Below are 24,617 nucleotides of genomic sequence, written 5' to 3'. Positions count from 1 at the left end.
TTTTTAACATATATATATATCTATTCCGTTTTTGTTGACATCTGGGGCGGTGGCTTAGTGGTAGGAAGCCGTTCAATCTTAGCTTAGACTTGGGTTCGAATCGTGTACGCCCCATTATGCCAGATGTCCTCATGCCCGATTAACTTGGGGAAAATGAGTAATGGCCGATGATTACCCACCTATGAGGCCATTTTTATATTTATATATATATATTTTTTTACCGGTTCTTACATTCTACCCCCCTTAAAAAAATTTCGTCCCCGAAATTCCTACGCCCATAACCTAGATATCTTGATAATCAGAATCTCGACACATGATAATTTAAGATCATCTCCTTTACTTTGTAAATCTTAATTTTGATTAGAAATCAACGTCTTGTGAAATCCATTATAATCTGCACTGCCTCTTAAATACTACTAATCTTCTATTCTAGGCAGACATTTTACTCCTATGAATTCCCTTGTTTCCCATAATCCATAATTTATAAATAAGTTTTCTGACCTTCTGTTGCCCCATCCTGTACCTCGTTGTCATCGTTGATTAGGCCCCATCCTGTACCTCGTTGATTAGGGCGAAGAAACGCTTTTCAGTTCCTGGCTGTGCGTTCTTATCTTGGGTCAGAGGGCGGTACTGATTTCTTCTTCCCTGGTTCTGCTGATTGTTTGCACCGGTTGATATTGTGGCGGAGGTGGGCGGTTTTGGATGAAGGCTGGTGCCTTAGGGCAATCCCTTCTTCTCCAGCATTGCCCAACGTGAATCCTTCCACAGTGGGGGCACAAGTTCTTTGATGGTGGACCACTATCAATTTTATTTTATTTTTTCCAGTTTACCCTTGAAATGTGACACATCATATGTCACCTATTAGCTATCTAACCCTACTTAACGACACAACCCACAAGCACCAGGGTTTCCGTAAACCCGGGCTTTGATACCACAACTGTAACGACCCGATTTCCGACGAGTCGCTACGAGCAAAAGAAAGCAAAAATCATGTAACTATTTTTTTTTTTATACAAGCATCAACTACGATAGAATCTTATTACAACTGAAAGATGTCTTATCATAACAAAGTATTGATAGACATGGTAAATGACGCAAGGCGTCAAAATGTAAAAACTCAGGAACAAACTCTCTGATAACACAGTCCCTTATCCCATGGTTCCTTCATTTGCAAATGCTCCACCATCTAATGCCTCAACTCCTGTGGTGGAGGAATCAACGTCAAGCAGAGTGATAGTAACCTAGCAGGTATGATAGTTCAATCTAAACAGCAGATCAAGATCCATATTTATTCAAATAACATTCAAATACTTTTCCAACATAATAATTCATAGAGATTTTCTAAACCAGAATTCAATTCAAATAAACTGAACAAATACTTTTCCAATATGATAGAAGGTCCAGCCCTGATACCATGATGTGAAATCCCGATCCTACCCATGTAGATATTGTCTGCTATTATCCGGTTCTGGGTCATGCCCTTTTGGGTCACTGCCCTTTTGGGTCCACGCCCTCCCCAGTTTTAAAACACGTCTACATAGTGAGGAGAAATTTTCCATATACAGCCCAGCAACCTTTCCTACCTTTCCTCGAGATTTTCAGAATCATTTCAAATAAATACAATTTAAACTGAATCCATTTCAACATATAATATAGAATAACTTAGAAACAATGTAAATCAAATACTTCACCATTCTTGTTGGATACATTGAAAGTCGTACGAGCAAAGTTAGGTATCACCTGCCTTGTAAAGACTTCGGATGTATATATATTGGGACGGCCTCTAAGTGAGGGTGTGAGGGGCATCATCCTGAAGATAAAATCATATTCACGTTCTGTTTTGGCATAGACACTCATTTTGAGGCGCTATACTGCTGTCTCATTTTTTTATATCAAACTTCCACCAAAGATATATATACCCCAATTTGAGGGTGGTTCCACCTTGCACGTGTATGCCTCCCTACCAAGTGGGCCCAAAAATTAACAGTTATCATCAAATTCATATTTTAAGGTAGTGTCCTTTCTATCCAGGTAATGTCCATCTATGTCCAAAATAATGTTCCCTGTGGACCCCATATTATTTGTTATCAAATTCATATTTCAAGATCATGGGGCCTAGCAGACACTATTCATATGGACCCCACATGTTACTATGCATGTGGACCCCATAGGTTACCATTCATGTGGACCCCACATGCTACTATTCATGTGGGCCCCGCATGTTACTATTCATGTGGGCCCCGCATGTTACTCATTCATGTGGGCCTCGCATGTTACTATTCATGTGGGCCCCGCATGTTACTATTCATGTGGGCCTCGCATGTTACTATTCATGTGGGCCACCATTCTTTGGCTACTATGCTCAGCAGTTCGCCTTTCTTCGCCTTTCTTTCCTTACAGTTTACTTTACGGTTACTATGCGAGCATTTCACCGTTCAGTATATAGGTGGTAGAACCAACCATTACTTTATCCATATAGGTGGTAAAACCAACCATTACTTCAAATAAAATATAGGTAGGTGGTAGAACCAACCATGAAAGAGATCATTAAATAATTTAGGTGGTAGAACCAACCATTGAAAGAGATCATTGCTTTCAAATAATTTTAGGTGGTAGAACCAACCATGAAAGAGAGACTATTATAAAATACTTACTTGGTAGTGGATTTTCTTTTTCCTTCTTCTCTCTCTCTTCCTCTTTCTCTTTCTTCTCTTCTCTTCCTCTCTCTCTCTCTCTCTCTTCTCTTCTCTTCTCTTCTCTTCTCCTTTTCTTCTCCTCCTCCTCCTCTATTTATAGACATTTTTTTGCATAGTACTTTTTGCATAGTAAAGACTATTTACTATTTTAAATTATTATTTCTGTCGGTCAATAGTATTTTTGCATAGTACTTTTGCATAGTAAAAACTATTTATTATTTTAAATTATTATTTTCGTCGGTTAACAGTATTTTGCATAGTTAATAATATTTTTTTATTATTAATTTTGTCGGTCAATAGTATTTTTTCATTTTTTTATTATTATTTTCGTCGGTGCGATGATATTTTCGTTTCCACTAGGGATGGGTCCCGCTGGTGGTAGGACCCGCTGGTCGTGGGGCCCGCTTGTGTGGGACCTACTTGTGTGAGACCTACTTGTGTGGGGCCCGCTGATGTGGGGCCCGCTGATGTGGGACCTACTGATGGTGGGACTCGTTTGTAAATAGTACTCGGTGGGTCCTACTGTGAATAATACTTTTAAATAGTGTATCTCAATAGTGAACTTGCATAGTATTTCTGCATAGTAATCTCGCATAGTGACTATTGTGAATAGTGACTATTGGAAATTTTTAACATATATATATATCTATTCCGTTTTTGTTGACATCTGGGGCGGTGGCTTAGTGGTAGGAAGCCGTTCAATCTTAGCTTAGACTTGGGTTCGAATCGTGTACGCCCCATTATGCCAGATGTCCTCATGCCCGATTAACTTGGGGAAAATGAGTAATGGCCGATGATTACCCACCTATGAGGCCATTTTTATATTTATATATATATATTTTTTTACCGGTTCTTACATTTGGCTACCATGAATTTTTTTTTTATGCTAAATCAGGGGTCTCCAAGTGGAAATGAGGGTGAAGTGGCTAAAAATCAGAAAACAAAAAACATGAAACTAGTGTCTCCAGAGATGAGAAGTGGCAAAAAATCAGGGAACGGTGAATAAGATTTTGAGTAGAGTTCTTTGTTTCCTCATTTTTTCTGCTTCCCATCACCGGTTAGGGGTGCAACTCGGGACGGGTTGAGGCCAACCCGAACCTGACCTGATGAAAATTTACTCAACCCAAACCGACCCGAGTTCCAACCCAATGAGGTTCAACCCGACCCGACCCAGGAACCCTTTTTTCCAACCAGAACCCGACCCGACCCGAGTTCAACCCAAGTTTTTAAGCTTACTATAAAAAAAATGTTAAAAATGTTGGGTTTCACTTGGGTCGGGTTGCCCAAGCCCTCAACCCGAGCCCGAACCGAACTCAACCCGAGTTGGGAAAACTCAACCTCAACCCGATTCGAAGGATACCCAACTCAAGCCGAGTTGCACCCCTATCACTAGAGACACTAGTTTCCTGTTTTTTTGTTTATGAGTTTTTGCGACTACACCCTCATCTCTACTTGGAAACCCTGATTTATCATGAAAAAGAAATTCACAGTAGCTAAACGTGCCGGAAATGCGTCGTATATCTGAACCATAGTTAGCAAAACGTCATTCGCCAAAAAAATGGGACGGCAAAAATTCGAGTTTAATATGGTATTGGTTCAAAAAAACGTAGTCAAAAAAACGGAAACACAAGAAAATGAGTTTAGAATTTTGTCATTTACAAAATATGGTGGGGTAAAATTGGAAATTTGGCCCAAAATAACGTGTTTAAAACATTTGCCTCAAAAAAACGGAGTTTTATTCATTGTGAAAGTTTTAAACGGCACACCAATAAAACGTGTTTTTTTTAAAAAAATGGAGGTTTGCTAACTATGATCTTGACCCAGCTATAACTCATCCTTAAAAACTAGCCTTAAAAAGTGGGGTGGCGTGGGGGTGGGGGTGGGTACCCAAGCCATTATAAGCCCTTCCACATTAGTTACCTTTTCCAATGTGGGATCTTTCCTTTTCCATGAAACTCCAACAATTCCCTCTTCCACGCAGGAGCAACGTGGGATCTGGGAGATGTTCCCCAGGGATTTTCTCCATCCTCATGACTAGAGTTACCCTGCTCCGACTCTAATACCACTTGTTGGGGCCCGAGTAGGGCTCACCCCAAAACGCTAGCCACTAAGGGGAGCATGTTTATTAGCCCTTCTACATCAGTTATAATTTTTCTATGTGGGATCTTTGCTTTCGCGTGGAACAACAACAATATCAACCTTCACTTTAATGGGATGAGATTAAAAGAGTGGTTTTTTAGTGAGATTAATCTCAGCTCTTCCCATTAATGGAAGGGATTTGCTAGCACCCGTTGCAAAAGACATTTGGCAATATGTCGCATGTCAGAGCTGCCACAGAGGCTCACTTTTGAGCAGATATTGTCAACATTCACGAGGTGACTGCTCTGACATGCGACAAACCATCTGCCAAATGCCTTTTGCGATGTATTTGGTTGTCAGAATTTTTTTGGTTCTTGGGATTTTTGTGGAACAAAAATCTTCCTGGGAGATTGGGAAAAAAAAAACTCCCTGAAGTATCCCGGTAAAATAACAATCCCATGTTTGGTTTACCGGACTATGGTGGGAAAAAAAATGCTTTGTTTGGAAGAAAAAAATTCTTCCCAAAGCTTATTTTTGGTTCCTGTAAAAAAAGGGGAATTGAACCTACGAAATTGACAATAGAGGGGGGGTGTCACAAGTAAAAAAAGGGGCGGATATTTCATTTCCCATCTTAAATAAGTCACATAGTTCGGGGGAAGGTTCTATTTTCAAAATCACACCCTGTAATGGCTAATTATCAGGCTTACAATGAGAGATTTTGACAATTTTACAATGAGTTTCATTTAATTTTATGGATTTAAAAAAGAGATAGTTTAAGAAAAAAAATGATATTCCAACCCCTATTTTGTCTGTCTTACCTTGAAAATAGTCAGTTTGAGTTTGAGGAAGCCGGACGACCTTTCCCATCTAATCAGGTTATAATGAAATTGAATCTAAACATATGAAACTGGATATAGAGCTAGGGCAAATCAGAGAACAACTGAGCTAAACAACATAGATTTTAATATACACCCAAATTGGTAACATAGATTTGGATGTATACCCAACATGGAATTTGTGTGTACCCAAATCCACTTGTAGGGCATGTTTGGCAACCATGAAAATTTTTTCCATGGAATATTCATTGGCCGAACTGTGAAAGGGCAGCAGAGGAGGAGGAAGGGAGAGAGACTTGAGAGTGCTGGACTCGACAGAGTACTGATAGAGCATTAGAATTCTCTTTAAAAAAATCAAATTTGTTCACGGTTGCCAAACAACTGCCCTTAATTTGCATCATTATATAAAAAATTAGAGATTTTATATTTAATGAGGAATGCTAAACTGGACGGCACCCCTATTAGACCATCTCAACAAAGTGCATTTATAATGTCACAAAAAATAGAAAAACATATATTTTTTTAAATGCTAATGATTTATTAATGCTCAGAACCAAGAGGGAGGCCACAAGAAGAACATAAAAACATAAAAAATATAAAATTAAAGGAACAATAAATTCATTCTGTTTAGATTGCCTAATGGGGGCGCCTTGTTGCTTATTTTCTGCAAGGCACCCTTCGGTTTAACATTCCTCTTATATAATACATGGGTGTATATTTCCTCGAAAATATAATGATATAAAAAATAAAAAAAATTTAGTGGGGCCTGCCTATTTTGATGATTTAAATGATTCATTTGGAGGTTCCCATCATAGATAGGCACGGTCCGAAAATTCTTTTCCATAGAATAAGTAAGTTTAACCCTTCAATTAGCAGAGCTGTTTAAGCTGTCATAATTTAGCCTTTTCAACCGTCCATTTTATCCCAGTTATATCTGAGGGTTATGATCATCCCAGGAAGAAGATTTTCGGCGTACAACCTACATACTCATGATAGGAAGCAATCAATGAATGGATTAGATCATCTAGATAGGACCAAGGATTAAAATTTCGGTTTCGGTACCGGTTTCGGAGTTTGAAAATTTGAAATTTCGGTCGAAATATGGTACAAAACCCTGAAAGTAATATTTTATTCAATATTAAATTTCGGCATAAATTTTGGTGAAATATTAAAATAATACTAAAAAAATGTTTTTTTGGTCAAATTTCGGGAAAACCGAAATTTCGGTCGAAATAAATGACCGTGTCGGTTTTTATGGGTTTCGGTGTCGGTGATTTCGGTCCAAAATTTCGGATTTCGGTCGAAATTTAAAACCATCGATAGGACAACTGCATTTTTTTATTTTTTTTTGTGGTCCAGTATTTACACTGATCGACAAGCTCTACCGTGATGAGAAGAGAGTTGGTGCACTTTTTAAAGTAATGGGAAAGGCTCTACTGAGACAAAGATGGGTTACTAGAAGGGAGAGATCCTGAGAATCGTATAAATTTATTAACTGAATAATTGACTTTGTATAAAAACAAATGTGGAATCAAAACTTGTGGCCTTTAACCAATGGATTGGGATGATACGTTTACAAATGGATGGGCAGGATGGTGGCCCACCGGATCAAAAGCCCCGATGAACAATTGTTTTAGGGGAGTGATAAATCGACTCCCCAAATGGATAAATCGACTCCCCATGTGTCTATCTCTCTGCCCTTGTTTTATCACTGCCTTTGTTTTGTATGTAGGCTTTTACTAGAGACTTGATGCCACAATCTCTGTCTTTTTCCTCTACTTTGGTGGGAGTGGGAGAGCGTGACCTTGAAAATGCGGCGGAGTTTCTTCTTTGAATATTCAAACAGATACCACGGCCGTGATATAGACGATATGTGGCCCCCACACAGACTAAATAACGTCCACTTTCTCATCCATCAATTACCGATATGGAGCAACAAAATAGTCTCCATCCCCTTGTTTTAATACCATCCACGCCTAATCCCTATTTATACCTCATCCTCCAATCAATGAGAAATTTCTAAGATAAAATGATTAATTAAGGGAAATGATTTCAACACAAACATGTTTTGATACAGGACCCTCATGTTTCTTGTCTTTTAAACTGTATAAAAGCACTTACCTGACAATTAAATGCTAAAAGACAAGATACATTGAGCGCATGTATCAAAACATAGTTGTGCTGAAATCATTTCCCTTAATTAATCATAGGAAAAATTATTAAAAAAATACAAAGTTTTTGTTAAATTGTGAATGAAGGGCAGACATTTCAAAACAATTAAAGAGGGGGCTGTCAGGTCTTGTCAGGGACGCAAAATGACAAAAATACTATTCTCTTTTAAAAACCATCTTTTTACCCATCTCTCTCTCTCCTGCCGGGTCTTGTCGGGGACGAAAAATGACAAGAATACCCTTGTCTTTTAAAAACATTCTTTTTACCTAGGGCTGGCAACGGGGCGGGTCGGGGCCGGATGTTGGGGTCCCCTACCCTTTCCCCTCTGCGGGGAATTTCCCCCCTCCCCTTCCCCTCCCCTTTGCGGGGATGGTGGGGAATCCCCCTCCCCTGCCCGCGGGGAATATCTAATCTCCTTCCCCTCGCCGCATCCTTCGGGGACAAAATCCCCGCCCCGCCCCAACATCACCCCCTCTTTAGTCATTGATACACTAATGCTGGGTGTCCCTAATTAACTTGATGCAATTTCAATATATAAAAATGTTATAAACTAACAATCGATAGGCTAGCTGTTAATTAAATTAGCAAGAGATTGGTATAAGGAGTTTGTCTTCTCTTCTTTATATATTGATTGAAATGCTGGGCAGCAACGAACGTCCAGATTTTACTTGTTTGCATGTTTTTTTACTTGAAGATTTAATAAGAGAGGGCAGATCCATATTCGGTATTTGTGTGTGGACGATGGATGGATGGACCCATTGGACCGACAGTGGCTGTTGTTGGATGATGGGATTTCCGCACATTGCTAATTGGATTCGATCCAACTTCAATTTTAGATCAAGTGGTATCATAGCCTGCCACTTAGAATACCCAACATCCAAACCCCATTTTGGATCATTAATTTTGGGAAATGTTATGAGCACTACTGTATTCTGATGATCGCACTCCTGACTTTATTAAAAGTAAGGTATGGCCCGCACCATAGGATGATCCAAACCGTCCATTAGATGGTGCACACCCTAAATAGATTGCGCCCGAAAAATCATTTCCTTAGGTTGATCCTAACCCTCCGATTTGTAGAGGTACTGAATGATCCTATTCCTCTATAGATCGGAGGGTTAGGATCAACCTATGGAAATGATTTTTGGGGCACAACCTATTTAGGGTGTGCCCCATCTAATGGATGGTTTGGATCATCGTATGGTGCGGGCCATACCATACTTTTAATAATAAAATGCAATTTATTTTGGCTACCGATGTTGGCACTACGATTTTTTGATAATTGCATACACTCACTCACTCAGCTTGTCTTTATTATTTCAACATCTGTCAAAAGGTTATTATAGTTCCCAAAATGCTCTCAGAAGCTAATTAAAAGGAAAAGACAAGCTAAGTCTATGTTTGGGGGAATCTTGTAGCCGATCCACAGAGTTTCTAGTAGTTTTCCTAAAAAAAACACTTAAAAATATACAAAAAAATGGCATTGATTAACGGGGCGGGGAGGGAACAACTCCATCCCCTTCCCCTTCCCCTCCCCGCACCGGGGAATTTTTAAAATCCCCTTCCCCTTACCCTTCCCCTCTCAAATCGGGGAATCCCCGCCCCAAACGGGGCGGGGCGGATCCCCGCTTTTTCGGGTGAAATTGCCAACCCTATTTTTACCTCTCTCTGTCTCTGTCTCTCTCTCTCTCTCTCTCTCTCTCTCTCTCTCTCTCTCTCTCTCTCTCTCTCTCTCTCTGCAAGAATTTTATATGCTGCAAACAGTGGGGCTCACTTCAAAGGATAATCCTAACCGTTCATTTGTTGGACCATGACGTATATAGGATGTACCCGCATATCTCCACATGAAGATCGTAACCTTCCATTTTGTACAAGGACTGTACACATCCAACTTAACCCCTAATGTTTAAAAAGTTACAAGTAAACCCCCTTGTGGTTCAATTTGTATAAGGTAGGCCCCCTCTTTTGAAACACTGTAAATGCTAATGAAGACCCATAGAACCCTCCAAACCCCATATCCGAATCCAAACACTACAAAAAACACAGTGGACCCACATTGTTTGGATCATCCAAAGCGTTCATTTGATGGGCCCTCACATATATAGAATGCCTATTCTACTGGACTTCATTCGAAAGTCCGAAAATTTGGTCGGAAGTTCGAAATTCGGACTTCCGAATGGAGTCCAGTAGAATGGGCATTGTACTGGACTCCATTCGGAAGTCCGAAAATTTGTTAGGACTTTCGAGTAGGGCTAGGAGCTGATGGTACGTCCTCAGATTGAAGGGTTAGGATGATCCGATGGAGCTGATTTTTTCGGCACCATCAATTGAACGCCTTGGATGATCCAAACAATGTGGGCGGCCCACTGTGTACCTCGAAACCACTAGGGAACCACATTTTATACCACATTTTGAAGGGATAGGATGATCCCATGGAGCTGATTTTTTCGGCACACCCTATATATGTGAGGGCCCATCAAATGAACGCCTGGGATGATCCAAACAATGTGGGCCCACTGTGAACCTCAGAACCACTAGGGAACCACATTTTATACCTTGGAACCACTAGGGAACCACATTTTACACCCCGGAACCACTACAGAACCACATTTTATACCACGGAACCACTAGGGAACCACATTTTATACCCCGGAACCACTACGGAACCACATTTTATACCTCAGAACCACTAGAGAACCACATTATATACCCCGGAACCACTACGGAACCACATTTTATATCTCGGAACCACTACGGAACCACATTCTATACCCCGGAACCACTCGGGATCCACATTCTATACGTCGGAACCACTAGGGAACAACATTTTATACACCAGAACCACTAGGGAAACACATTTTATACCTCGGAACCACTAGGGAACCACATTTTATACCCCGGAACCACTAGGGAATAAAATTTTATACCCCAGAACCACTACAGAACTACATTTTATACCTCGGAACCACCAGGGAACCACATTTTATACCCCGGAACCATTATGGAACCACCATTTATACCTCGGAACCACTAAGGAACCCCATTTATACCCTGGAACTACTACGGAACCACATTTTATACCTCAGAACCACTACGGAACCACATTTTATACCCTGGAACCACTATGGAACCACATTTTATACCCCGGAACCACTCGGGAACCACATCTAATCAGGTTATAATGAAATTGAATCTAAACATATGAAACTGAATATAGAGCTAGGGGCAAATCAGAGAACAACATAGATTTTAATATACACCCAAATTGGTAACATAGATTTGGATGTATACCCAACTTGGAATTTGGGTATACCCAAATCCACTTGTAGGGCATGTTTGGCAACCATGAAATTTTTTTCCACGGAATATCATTGGCCGAACTGTGAAAGGGCAGCAGAGGAGGAGGAAGGGAGAGAGACTTGAGAGTGCTGGACTTGACAGAGTACTGATAGAGCATGAGAATTCTCTTTAAAAAAATCCAATTTGTTCACGGTTGCCAAACAACTGCCCTTAATTTGCATCATTATATAAAAAATTAGAGATTTTATATTTTATGAGGAATGCTAAATTGGACGGCACCCCTTTTAGACCATCTCAACAAAGTGCATTTATAATGTCACAAAAAATAGAAAAACATAATTTTTTTTAAATGCTAATGATTTATTAATGATTAAGAAGGGCTCAAAACCAAGAGGGAGACCACAAGGAGAACATAAGAACATAAAAAATATAAAATTAAAGGAACAATAAATTCATTCTGTTTAGATTGCCTAATGGGGGCGCCTTGTTGCTTATTTTCTGCAAGGCGCCCTTCGGTTTAGCATTCCTCTTATATATTACATGGGTGTATATTTCCTCGGAAATATAATGATAAAAAAAAAAAAAAAAAGTTTAGTGGGGCCTGCCTATTTTGATGATTTAAATGATTCATTAGGAGGTTCCCATCATAGAATAAGTAAGTTTAACCCTTCAATTAGCAGAGTTGTTTAAGCTGTCATAATTTAGCTTTTTCAACCGTCCATTTTATCCCAGTTATATCTGAGGGTTATGATCATCCCAGGAAGAAGATTTTCGGCTTACAACCTACGTACTCATGATAGGAAGCAATCAATGAATGGAATAGATCATCTAGATAGGATAACTGCATTAAATTTTTTTTCTGTGGTCCAGTATTTACACTGATCGACAAGCTCTATCGTGATAAGAAGAGAGTTGGTGGCTCACTTTTCGAAGTAATGGGAAAGACTCTACTGAGAAACAATGGGCGCAGAAGCTAAGTGGACAAACTGCACAACTCATAATTGGCAAGTTCGTAGGTTCAATTCTCACTCAGATTCATGCTGATAGGAACGTTCGATAAATCTATTGAAATTGGCTCTCTATCAATGAAATCTCACATTCGTATACATGGTAAATTCACACTGTTATAAAATGAATTTATTTTGCATGATATTATCAGTGGATCGGATATATAAGGGACCATTCATCAGAAAAAAAAATTGTTGGCATTTACAACACTTTTTCATCTTGTTTTTTCCTTCTTTCCTCTTCTTTTACTTTTTCATTTTCACTTTTTGATTTTTTTACCCTACTAGTCATCTTCCTCCTTGGTCAGCCACCATTGTTGCTGGCAAATCTTGAAAACTTGAATGTTGAGTTCTTACTATCTATCTCTCTGTATCTAGGTTTCATTTTTCTTTTTTTTTTAGGGCTTTGCACTATTTTTCATTCATCTATTTCTGATTTATCTTGCTTAGGGTTTAAGCGGTTTGTATTTTAGGGTGTGTTATGGAGATAATGCATGGATGACTTCACTCACTTTTTGGAAGACAAGTGGTTTTACTAGAAAATTTTGATGTAATAAATGAATGGATGGCTACACATTTTTTGATATACTTACATTTTTTGGTAATAAACAAATTGGGATGTAATACGTGAAGCATATTTAATGAAAACAACATCCATTTCTTTTGTTATTTCTATCATGAGCAGAATAGTAACGCCATTTGAAGAGTTGCTATAGGCAGGGGGTTTTGTAGCAGAAGGGGTTTATCAACTCTTTGCAAGGGGTTAGCAACTCTCAAAAGTAGGGTTACCAATTTCCGAATGGGATTATCATATGCCTGAAAATTGGCCGAGGGTACTGGAGTTTTGGAAGGGAGTTTTCAAGTCTCTGGGATTGGGGTTATCTAGTATAAAAAATGGGGTTATCAAGTCCTTGACAATTGGTCGAGGGTGCTGGTGTTTTGGAAAGGGGTTTTCAAGTCTCTGGGGTTGCGGTTATCTAGTATAAAGAATGGGGTTACCAATTTCTGAATGAGCTTATCAAGTCCTTGAAAATTGGCCGAGGGTACTGGAGTTTTGGAATGGGGTTTTCAAGTCTTTGGGAATGGGGTTATCTAGTATCAAAATGGGGTTACCAATTTCTGAATGGGCTTATCAAGTCCTTGAAAATTGGCCAAGGGTACTGGAGTTTTGGAATGGGGTTTTCAAGTCTTTGGGAATGGGGTTATCTAGTATCAAAATGGGGTTATCAATTTACGAATGGGCTTATCTAGTCCCTTAAAATTGGCTGAGAGTACTGGAGTTTTGGAACGGGGTTTTCAAGTCTCTTGGATTGGGGTTATCCAGTGTCAAAATGGGGTTACCAATTTCAGAATGGGCTTATCAAGTCCCTTGATTAACACATTTCCCTTGATTAACACATTTTTACTTCCTGTTTTTTTTCACTCGTTCATTTTCACCGTTTTTTTCTTTCTACCCAAAGATTCATCTTTCTCATCCCCCATTGAAAGGGAGAAGGAGAAATGCAAAACCCTAAAACAAATGAAAAAACAAGACCTAGATACAGAGAGATAGATGGGAATGAACTCACATTTCAAGTTTTCGAGCTTTCCCGCCTCTAATGGTGGCTAAACATTGAAGAAGATGATTGGTAAGGTAAAAAAACAAAGTTGAAAATGGAAAAAAAAAAGGAAAAGTAGAGAGAAGAGGGAAAAGTGGAAAAGCAAAGCTTGTTGCTTAAGAAAATGGCATTTTCGTCCAGCTTTTATTGACAAGACCTCTTTTGTCTCTTGTTGATAATTTCAGAAAAGCCTAGGTCCTGTTGATAATTCCGCCTAATTTTTCTCCCCCATTGGTAATTGTTTCATAAATTTATTAACTGAATAATTGACTTTGTATAAAAAATGTGGAATCAAAACTTGTGGCCTAATTTTTGTTCCCCATTGGTAATTGTTTCATTTTCGTCCAGCTTTTATTGACAAGACCTCTTTTGTCCCTCGTTGATAATTTCAGAAAAGCCTGGTCCTGTTAATTATTCCGCCTAATTTTTATCCCCCACTGGTAATTGTTCCATAAATTTATTAACTAAATAATTGACTTTGTATAAAAGATGTGGAATCAAAACTTGTGGCCTTTAATCAATAATTGACTTTGTATAAAAGATGTGGAATCAAAACTTGTGGCCTTTAATCAATGGATTGGGATAAGTGGATAACCCATTTGTTATATGTGGACTTTTAACATAGAATCTCCTCTTTTTCCTCCACTCTGGTGGGAGTGGGAAAGCGTGACCTTGGACAGTGTGAAGTGATGACCACTGCGGTTAGGGGTGGCAATGGTTCGGTTTCGATTCGGTTCGGTCTTCCGAACCAAACCGAACTAAAATTTGAATCGGTTTGGTTTTACCGAACCGAAACCGGATTTTTGGTTCGGTTTTGGTTCGATTCCATCAATTTTGCCACCTCTCACTCAGAATCATTGGAAATATTCGGTTTCGCCTCAGTTTGCGGTTTGATCTCCAAACCGAACCGAATGGAAATTTGAATCGGTTTGGTTTAACAAAACCGAATTTCGGCTCGGTCCTGGTTCGGCTAATTTTGCCGGTGGAGTTTCTTCTTTGAATATTCAAACAAATACCACGGCGTGGTATAGACGATATGTGGTCTCCATAAAGACTACATAACGTCGACATCTCATAAGCCTCTTTCTCATCAATTATACGGAGAAAACAAAATAGTCTTCATCCCCATAAATTAGACTAAAAGGGATGGGTGGCCCGGGGAAGAAGAGGGACCGAATATATGATTTCACTTATTACATATTTCTAGTTTTATTATCAAAGGGCAATGATTTTTTCGCCCCCTGGTAGGCTAATGCACGCCACTTGAGAGTGATTTGACGTCAAAAAAGCGTTCAAGTCTGCCCACAAATCCACAATTCACTTTAACAGTGGGGCGCATTATGCTATAGGGGGCGAAAAAATCATCTCCCATATTAAATTTCAAATCAGGAAAGATTTTAAGTGGGTTGTAGTAGGACACTTGCGACTGATTGCATGTGAAAGTGTGAAACGACGGTTGAACTTCGCACTTCAGCGGTGATCCATCAAATAAAAGCTTTCAGTTTTCTGAGTCAAAAACAAAAATTAGATAGGAGTCGTTTTCTATCCAGCAAGGCAAATTAATGAGCTTTCATCGGATAGATCTCCACCGTTCATGCATCCATGTGTATTGTGGTTTTCCTTAATTTTGTTTTGGCATCTGCTTTTAGATCACTAATTAGACGATTAGGATTTTGACTAATTAGCAATACTTAAAGTAGGGAACTGGGTCCCCCAAGATGGAGAGTTTTTTAGTAGCCCCACTAGATGGATAGTTTAGATTAGGGGAAGTGATATATTCGCCCCCTTTTCTTCCCTTGGCCACTCCTCTCTAGTGTATTTATGACTACTCTTTTTCACTAGAAGGGGTGGCCCAGGGATGAAAAGGGGGGCAAAATAGCATTTCTCTTGGACTAATCATTGGAAACTCCCAATTTACTAATTTTATTTTTGTAATTAGGTGAAATGATATTATGAGAAGCATGATAGTGTGACTTTCGAAAAATTGGGATAATCCGATGAGTGTGATTTGTGGTCTTTCAGACCATGCCTCGAAAAACTTGACAAGCAGATTTTGTCATATTCTGCTCCGTTTGGTTGCCAGTTAAATTTTTGTCCTAGGAATAATCTAGTAAAATTTTGAACCCATCCCATGTTTGGTTGCCTTTTAGCACTAGAATTTTTTTAATCCCACTCTTGTAATGATTGCTTATGTGGTGACATGGACTCTTTGTCCCCTCTTTTTCTTTCCTAGGGAATGTTGACTTCACTGTTGGGATTAAAAAGTTCCTAGGGTAAAAAAAAAGTCTCAAGAATTAAAAAAAAAAAACCCAGCAACCAAACAGAGATAATTATTCATCTGAGGTTAGGGGCGGGAGCCAGGAATTTATAGCTAGGCATGCATGTATAACCAAACACCATGAAAGGAATTTTGCAAGTCATTGGGGCGGTGGTTCCCCTCAAGCTACGTGCCTCCGCCACTGTCTGCCCAGCAAATCCCCGAAATTGCCCAGGTTAGATGTAAAAATAGACCTAAAATTTGTTTTATGTTACGAGCCTAAAACAAAACTTACGACGAATTTATCACTTAAGAATTGCCGTCATAAAAAAAAAATGTTATACACCCCTCTTAATTTCTTTCAAAAGAAACATAGAAAGTAAATTCATTTACAGCAACTCGCTGTTCTTAATAATTAAATGTAGAAATGATATATTCGGCTCCATTTCTTCCCCAGGCCAACCCCTTGTGGTCAGTGTAAAGTAAAATGAGTAGTCATAACATAAAGAAAAAAAAAGGGAGTGGCCTGGGAAGAAAACAGGGCGAATATATCACTTGCAAAAGTGTAAGACAGATCTCGTAATCTTTCAAAACTCTTTATAAATAAAGGAAGAACAAGATTCAAGTCCCAAACCAATCAATCTCGAGAAAAAAGATTCCACAGAGAAGGAATTAAAATACTCAGAGAATCAGTAATCTCAAAATCGATTTCATTTCAGACATGGAGAATCGACACAGAGGAGGAGGGATCGAGAACGGCGGCCACGATGAAGAAAGTCCAGTAAATCGCGAGGCTTTTGAAATAGAACACAAAGAGCACAAAAACAGAGAAGAAGAAAAAGAAAAAGAAGAAGAAGAGGAAGGTCTATCAATAGAACAGATCTTTGATGGAGAGAGGGTTCCATCATGGCAAGAGCAATTAACGTTTAGAGCTTTCGTTGTGAGCTTCGTTCTTGGCATTTTATTTAGTGTCATAGTCATGAAGTTGAATCTCACCACTGGAATTATACCTTCGTTGAATGTATCTGCGGGATTGTTAGGGTTTTTCTTCGTAAAAACATGGACTAAGTTTCTGGAAAAATCTAATCTTTTGAAGCAACCTTTTACGAGGCAGGAAAATACAGTCATCCAGACATGCGTTGTTGCTACTTCTGATATTGCATTTAGCGGTATGTGATTTCTATTTTATTTCTTTTTTTCTTCTGTGAAAAATTTCTGATTTGGATCTGTTTTTTTATCTATTTGGGGGAAAATTAGGTTTGGAAATTTGGGGGTTCTTGATGGGTAGTCATTACTTATATCAGCACAACCATGTTTTAATAGTTGCACGGTTTCAGCTTGTCTTTTTTTAAAAAAAAATTAACTTTGTGAGAGCTTTTTGGGAAGTGTAGTAACCTTTTGACAGCGGGAAAAATATACAGAACAGCTGGTGTATCACCATCATCATATTGTGTCTGGTTTCTTCCAGCTTTTCCAGTTTTTTGGCGAGGTTGATACACTGAAATCTGTGTATATGAATTTTATACAGTGGAAGCACTTGTGGTGCAGTATTTTACAAAATGGACTGTACGGCCCACATCATAGGATTATCCAAACCGTTGATTTGATGGGCCACAACGTAAATAGGTTGTGCCCCAAAAATCATTCCCGTATAGGATGAACCTAGCTCCCCCCCCCCCCCGGACTATAGAGTTTTCTATAATATGCAGTTCCTCTATAGATTGGAGGGCTAGGATGATCCTATGGAAATGATTGTTGGGGCACAACCTATTTACGATGTGGCCCATCAATTGGACGGTTTGAATCATCCTATGGTGTGGGCCGTACAGTACATCTGGATCGATCTGATCGTTCGATCTTAGCTATCGGGCCGATGATTTTTCTGTCAATCCTTGCATGGAAGCTAATTAATGGATTGCTAAGAATATCCGGTGGTTGAATTTTAAATCTATGGTGTTTGGGATAGATATTCACTTCATTGGACGGTTAGGATGGATGGGCATGTGAATTGATTGGACGATAGGTGGCTGATACACTTAGCTTCGGTGTATACTCTATACCCAAGTTTGAAGCTTTTCCTGGATTTTGCGGTGTTGACAACGTTGCCATCACTTTTCTCGATCCAAATAAAATGATGGCAACGTTGAAACTTATGAAGTCTTATGTCGTCAGTCGGCGTTTCCTTATCACAATCTTAATTTTAGGAGTGGGATATTGATATCCCCACTCCCATGTTTTACTATAACACTTCTCGTTTCCGTTTAGAATAAATTTTGGAAGAATTAAAAAGAAAGACAATTTTAGGCTCCTTCCTAAAAGACACTTATGGGGCCCACTTATGCACCCATAATTGTCTTTTAGGAAGAATAAAAGAAAAAAAAATTGAAGAATAAAAAAGAAAGTCGCTTTTAAGCTCCTTCCATATAGGTCCTAAAATTTGTCTTTTATCATTGGTTGTGAAAGCATGTCTGATCAACACCACAAAGTGATAAACATCCTTTTAGGTCATTTTCTTAAGATATTCTAAATTACTATGTTTTTTTTTAATGCTCGAAATATTACCCTAATTATAGAAAAGTTTAACATTAGATTAGTCATTTTATCATTCATGAAAAAATAAACATTTTTAATACATTTTTATTATGTAAGAATAGACCCATAACATATAAAAAAATGTAAGATATTCAACCTCTGTAAATAAATTTACATCTATAAGATATTTAATAGCGATAGAGAAATTTACACGTATATAATATTTAATCTATATATAATATAATATCTATATATAATATAATAGAAAAAATTGAGTACCCACAAGGTTTTTAAAAGCTTTATTAATATATATAGAGGAAAGTGAAGTTAAACACTTGTGTAGCTAACTTAGCTACACCGACGGTTTAAAATACAGTAAGCCCACATTGTTTGGGTGATCCAAACCATTCATTTGATAGGCCCTCACATTGATAGGGTGTGCCCAAAATATCAGCTCCATAGGATCATCCCAACCCTTCAAACTGTGGAGGCAAAAATGGACAGATTTGTGAAGGTTTTTACACGTCCATTTTTGCCTCCACAAATCGTAGGGTTGGGATGATCCTATGGAGCTGATTTTTTGAGCACAACCTATCTATGTGAGGGCCCCTCAAATGAATGGATTGCATCACCCAAACAATGTGGGGCCCACTGTATTTTAAGCACTAGTGTGTAGCTAACACTAGCTAAGTTAGCTGCACGAGTTTGTAGCTACACTTTTCTCATATAAATATCGGTTTAACTATTAATATCATATCAATGTTATTTTTTATGCATATAAAAATAAATTATAGATTTAAGCTTCTCTGTCCCTTATTAAATACCATATACATGTAAGTTCTTTATATCTATTAGATACCTCGCACTTTTAAGCTCTGGCTCTATTTTTACTTCACAAAAATTTATTTAAAAATTCACATTTTTTGAATGAATAATGTTTGCATATAGGTGATGAAGTTTGTGAATTGAACAAACAAGAAGAAGATAATTTCTGTAATATAAATCTTGTATATTCTATTCATGAGCTACATGTATATATAGATATTACAAAGGTATAATCCCTTGACTAAGGGAATACAAAAAGGAAAATGATCTCCTAAACAAGCAATGATCTATACATAGTATGTACAAAACAAAGCAACAAGCTATTCATAGAATGTGTAGGCTGTAGTTGACATTGCTGAACAAGGCAAGAAGCCATACACAGAATGTATGGCTGTAGTTGCTGTAAACAAAGTTTTCTTGTATATATATTTAAAAGTAGGGAAACAATATCAGCACGACCATATTTTGATATTTTAACTCACCCATCTTGTCTTCTAGTATTTAAAGAGCTGTCAAAAGGTTCTTACATTTCCCAAAAAGCTCTCACCAGCCAATTAAAGAAGAAAAAACAGCTGGGTTTGTGCAAATATCAAAATATGGTTGTGCTTATAACATATCCCTAAAAGGTATTACATATATACGGTATGTAATAGTTAAAGAACTTTTCAAGCTTTAACCCTACCTTTAATTTGTCTGGTTTCAGTTTCTTACAGTATTCATCAAAATCAAATAGTGAACAATGTATCCTGACTTTGCTTTCGAAAATTTCTTTATTCTTTTCAAAATGTAACCCCATAGCTTCTTTTGGCACCACTGCTTAAATCCTGTTTAAAGTTATGCTAGAACATGTTATCCAAGATTATGAGCATCAAAGGGGCTGTAACCTTCAGTTAGAATGACTTCTATTTATGCAGGAATCCATCATTTGGCGACTAACCAATTTCTACTCTCTAACTTATATTGTTAAACTGTTCTCCCATCAAAATTATTAACAGGAGGCTTTGGAAGTTACCTCTTCGCGATGAGTGATGTGGTTGCCAAACAGGCCACCGAAGCGAACAACCCGCAGAATATTAAGAACCCAAAACTGAGTTGGATGATCGGATTTCTCCTTCTTGTCAGTTTCCTCGGCCTCTTCTCTCTGGTGCCTCTCAGAAAGGTACTTTTCCAGAGAACTTCTCACATTTTGAATTCAGTCCAAACAATCATTCTTCCCGGCAGGATGGCATCCTGAAACAGTGAAACCAATGTTTTTGGGCAAATTCCCGCTATTTTCTGTTAATCTATGAATGCTTGCACATTATATTACATTAACATAATCAAATAATTTTTCCATTATAAAAACACATAACTAGATAAATTGATTCAGGTTACTACTTGTTACAGATAATGATCATAGACTATAAGCTCATCTACCCTAGCGGCACTGCGACTGCTCATCTTATCAACAGCTTCCATACACCTCAGGGAGCTAAGCTGGCAAAGTAACAATCTGTCAAGAACTGAAACCTCATTAGCATTTTTTTTACCAGTTGAACAAACATTGAAATTTCATTGAATTCTCTGTCCTTTTACTTTGCTTTTTAATTTTTCTTTTCATTGTTACAGAAAACAGGTGAAAGCATTAGGCAAGTTCTTCTCCTTTAGCTTCCTATGGGGTTTTTTCCAGTGGTTCTTCACAGCAAGTGATGGCTGTGGGTTCCAAAACTTCCCAGTCTTTGGTCTCAAAGCCTATGATAACAGGTAACTATATCAGCCTTGCCTTCTGTTTAAAGGAAAAATCAAACTGAAACACACCAAATTAAATGTAATTTTGATTCCAATAATCAGTTTTTGACTCACAATTAGTTCTCAAAATCCAAAACAAACAGGGCCTTTGTTTGATTATTGAAAATCGATTCTTTTAACTCTTAGTTTTTTCTTTCTTCTTCAATCGTCTGAGCACAGGTTCTACTTTGATTTCTCGGCGACTTACGTTGGAGTAGGGATGATATGCCCTCACATTGTTAACGTCTCTGTGCTTCTCGGAGCTATTCTTTCATGGGGGATTATGTGGCCTCTCATCGACACCCGAAAAGGCCATTGGTATGATGCAAGTCTCAAATCTACCAGTCTTCATGGCCTCCAAGGATACAGGGTAATTAAGAGTACCAAAATCTCATCCTCTATAAAGAAAAATAAACTATCTAGTGCTTGGTATATATGCTGGATCATTGGTGTAGGGAAGAACGATGACCCGTTAGATTATGATCCAACGGGACCGGATGGTAGGGCAATCCAATGCATAGTTGCTGGAAACTCTTTGGGCAGGTGGGAAACTCGTTTCACCTAAAACATGTTTCTCACGGGTGGGAAACTCGTTTCCCCTGAAACGCGTTTCTTGCGTTTCGATAACTTTTCTTAAACCTGATTAAAAAAATACAGAAATGTTTCTTAAACGCATGGGAAATATATGAGAAACTTATAACGCATGAAAGCATTATTAGGCAAGAAACGCGTTTCAGGGGAAAATCTAGATCGTCGATCTTAGATCAAGGATTTCCCACATAAGCTCTTACGTATATGCCCTCTGGATTCTTCATAGAACATATCTAACCTTTGATAGAGCCAACAATGGAACCAGACAGTTAAGTTTGAAGATCAAACGAGTCTGAACTCTATCATGAACATCTCTATCAATAGAGTATTGACCAAGCTCTGGCCAAACATGTCTCAAAAAAAGTTATGAAAGGTTGTTAGAATCAATACCTCAACCTATCTTGTAATGTTCCTACTATTTTCACTCATCTCTTATTGTACTCACAGGTCTTCATTGCAATTGCCATAATCCTCGGCGATGGACTTTACAACTTCTGTCTGGTCATATTCCGAACCGTCTTTGCCTTGGTTCGACAAAGGCGCAATAAAGACAATATTATAAATCCCACCAATGGCCACACTTCTCCTAGTGCTGCGCCCATCTCCTATGATGACCAGCGGCGAACAGAACTCTTTCTAAAAGATCAAATCCCATGGCCAATCGCAATTGGGGGCTACATTGCCTTTGCTGCTATCTCCACCATCGCCCTCCCTCACATCTTCCCCCCACTCAAATGGTATTACATCTTAGTCCCTTACATCTTTGCACCAGTTCTAGCCTTCTGTAATGCCTACGGTTGTGGCCTCACCGATTGGTCTCTCGCTTCCACCTATGGGAAGCTTGCCATTTTCACAATTGGTGCATGGGCCGGTGCTTCACATGGTGGTGTTCTTGCAGGGCTCGCTGCTTGTGGTGTTATGATGAGCATCGTCACCACGGCTGCCGATCTCATGCAGGACTTCAAAACTGGATACTTAACACTTGCGTCGCCCCGGTCCATGTTTGTGAGCCAAGTGATTGGCACTGCAATGGGCTGTGTTATCTCCCCTTGTGTCTTTTGGCTTTTTTACAAAGCCTTTCATGATATTGGCATTACTGGGTCTGCATACCCAGCCCCTAATGGAATTGTGTTTCGGAACATGGCGATCCTTGGTGTTGACGGATTCTCATCACTGCCAAAGCACTGCCTCACTCTCTGTTATGTGTTTTTTGCTGCGGCTATTCTGATCAACTTGGTGAGAACTCTTGTCGGGAAGAAGGTGGCGAGGTTTATTCCGCTCCCAATGGCTATGGCTATACCTTTTTATCTGGGGTCTTACTTTGCAATTGATATGTTCCTCGGGACCGTCATATTGTTTGTATGGCAGAGGATGAACAAGACGAAGGCAGAGAAGTTTGGACCAGCAGTGGCTTCCGGTATGATTTGTGGCGATGGAATATGGACTTTGCCGGCATCCGTTCTTGCTTTGGCCGGGGTGAAACCGCCCATCTGCATGAAATTTCTATCAAGGGGAACAAACACACAAGTGGATGATTTCTTGGCAAAACTATCTTAGTGCTAGTTAGCTGAAACTTGTTTATAGTCTTTGCTCAATGTATCCAAGTCTACGTAAAGTTCAAGGGGGAAAGTGATGTTGATAAAACTCAACATTTGATCAAGTAATTCCTCTATAGAAAACTATCATGGATCCATTTCCACTACTTTTCAGATCTACTGAAGTTGATTTTCTCTATGGTAAGGTGGTTTCTCCTCTCTCCTCTCTCTATATAAACATGATGTTGCTGTATTTTTTTGTCTCTGTACTATGATGGAAGGATCAATTAAATTAAAAGCAAAGAAGGGAACATGATGGTACTGTTGTGCAGCAATAAAGAAGACTTCTACTAGGTAGCTAACCAATATGCCAAAAGCTCTAGAGCTGATGGAACGTGTTTGGCCAGGCCTTTTAAATCTGTCCCGTACCAAGATGGGTTCCACCTAGTCCCATAGCTAGGCAAGCCACCACTCATAACTATAACATTCCATCACGCTTCCGCATCCGCAGTCCTCGGCGACCCACTCTATGACTGCTTTCTCTCTGGCCTTTTTTCCCAGCAGCCTTTTCCTGTGGCAACTTCACTCCGGCAGCTTTCAGTCTGGCTTTTTACTGAGTAGGTAGCCTTTTCTAAGTAGTTCTTTCCAATCCTCTTCACATGTCGACCTTTCAGTGACTCAAACATAGGATGTGATGGCTGCTATAATACCAGTTGTTAGGTATGTAACTAATAAGCCAAAAGCTCCAAATATGATGGAACACATTAGGCAAGGCCCTTTAAACATGTCTCATGCCAAGCTAGGTCCCACACCTAGTCACATACCTCTGCATGAAATTTCTATCAAGGGGAACAAACAAACGAGTGGATGATTTCTTGGCAAAACTACCTTAGTACTAGTTAGCCGAAACTATAAACTTGTTTATAGTCTCTGCTCAATGTATCCATCCTCTATGTAAAGTTCACAGGGAAGTGATGTCGATAAAACTCAAACATTCGATCAAGTAACTCCTATGAAAATATCATTCAAAAAAAAGAAAAAGATCCGAAGAAAATGTCAAGAGAGTAGTGGCCCACTGGACCGAAAGCCCGGATCACCAAACTCATTTGCTATATGTCGACTTTTACCAGAATCTATTCATTTTCCTCCACTTTGGGAGTGGGAAAGTGTGACCTTCAAAAGTGTGAAGTGATGAGCACTGCGGTGGAGTTTCTTCTTTTGAATATTCAAACAAATACGAATATATAACTTAAAGATTTTTCTAGTTATGAATGCACTGAAAGGTTAGGGTTGACCATCTTCGACTCAATACTCTGGTTGGGTTAGGGTTGAGGGAATGCTATCAAGGATGGGTTAGGGTTGGGTTAGGGTTGACCATCTTCGACTCAATGCTCAGGTTGGGTTAGGGTTGAGGGAATGCTA

At 38.9% G+C, this 24,617-nt stretch overlaps 1 protein-coding gene across 1 annotated transcript; it reads left to right on the top strand.

Moving 5' to 3' along the window:
* Window positions 1-16,540: 16,540 nt before the first annotated feature.
* On the top strand, window positions 16,541-23,394 carry LOC143886834 (putative metal-nicotianamine transporter YSL7). The gene is made up of 6 exons (XM_077390979.1): window positions 16,541-17,114; window positions 20,298-20,461; window positions 20,689-20,786; window positions 20,911-21,045; window positions 21,250-21,439; window positions 22,108-23,394. Exons 1-6 carry the CDS (start codon window positions 16,667-16,669, stop codon window positions 23,215-23,217), a joined length of 2,145 nt encoding a protein of 714 aa, XP_077247094.1. The 5' UTR covers window positions 16,541-16,666; the 3' UTR covers window positions 23,218-23,394.
* The last annotated feature ends 1,223 nt before the right edge of the window (window positions 23,395-24,617 follow it).

The sequence above is a fragment of the Tasmannia lanceolata genome, unplaced genomic scaffold (assembly GCF_043159265.1).
Source record: "Tasmannia lanceolata isolate RefF3 unplaced genomic scaffold, GAP_Taslan_0.1 ptg000011l, whole genome shotgun sequence".
In the NCBI taxonomy this organism is placed as follows: domain Eukaryota; kingdom Viridiplantae; phylum Streptophyta; class Magnoliopsida; order Canellales; family Winteraceae; genus Tasmannia; species Tasmannia lanceolata.
This window is presented reverse-complemented; position numbering and strand designations above follow the sequence as displayed.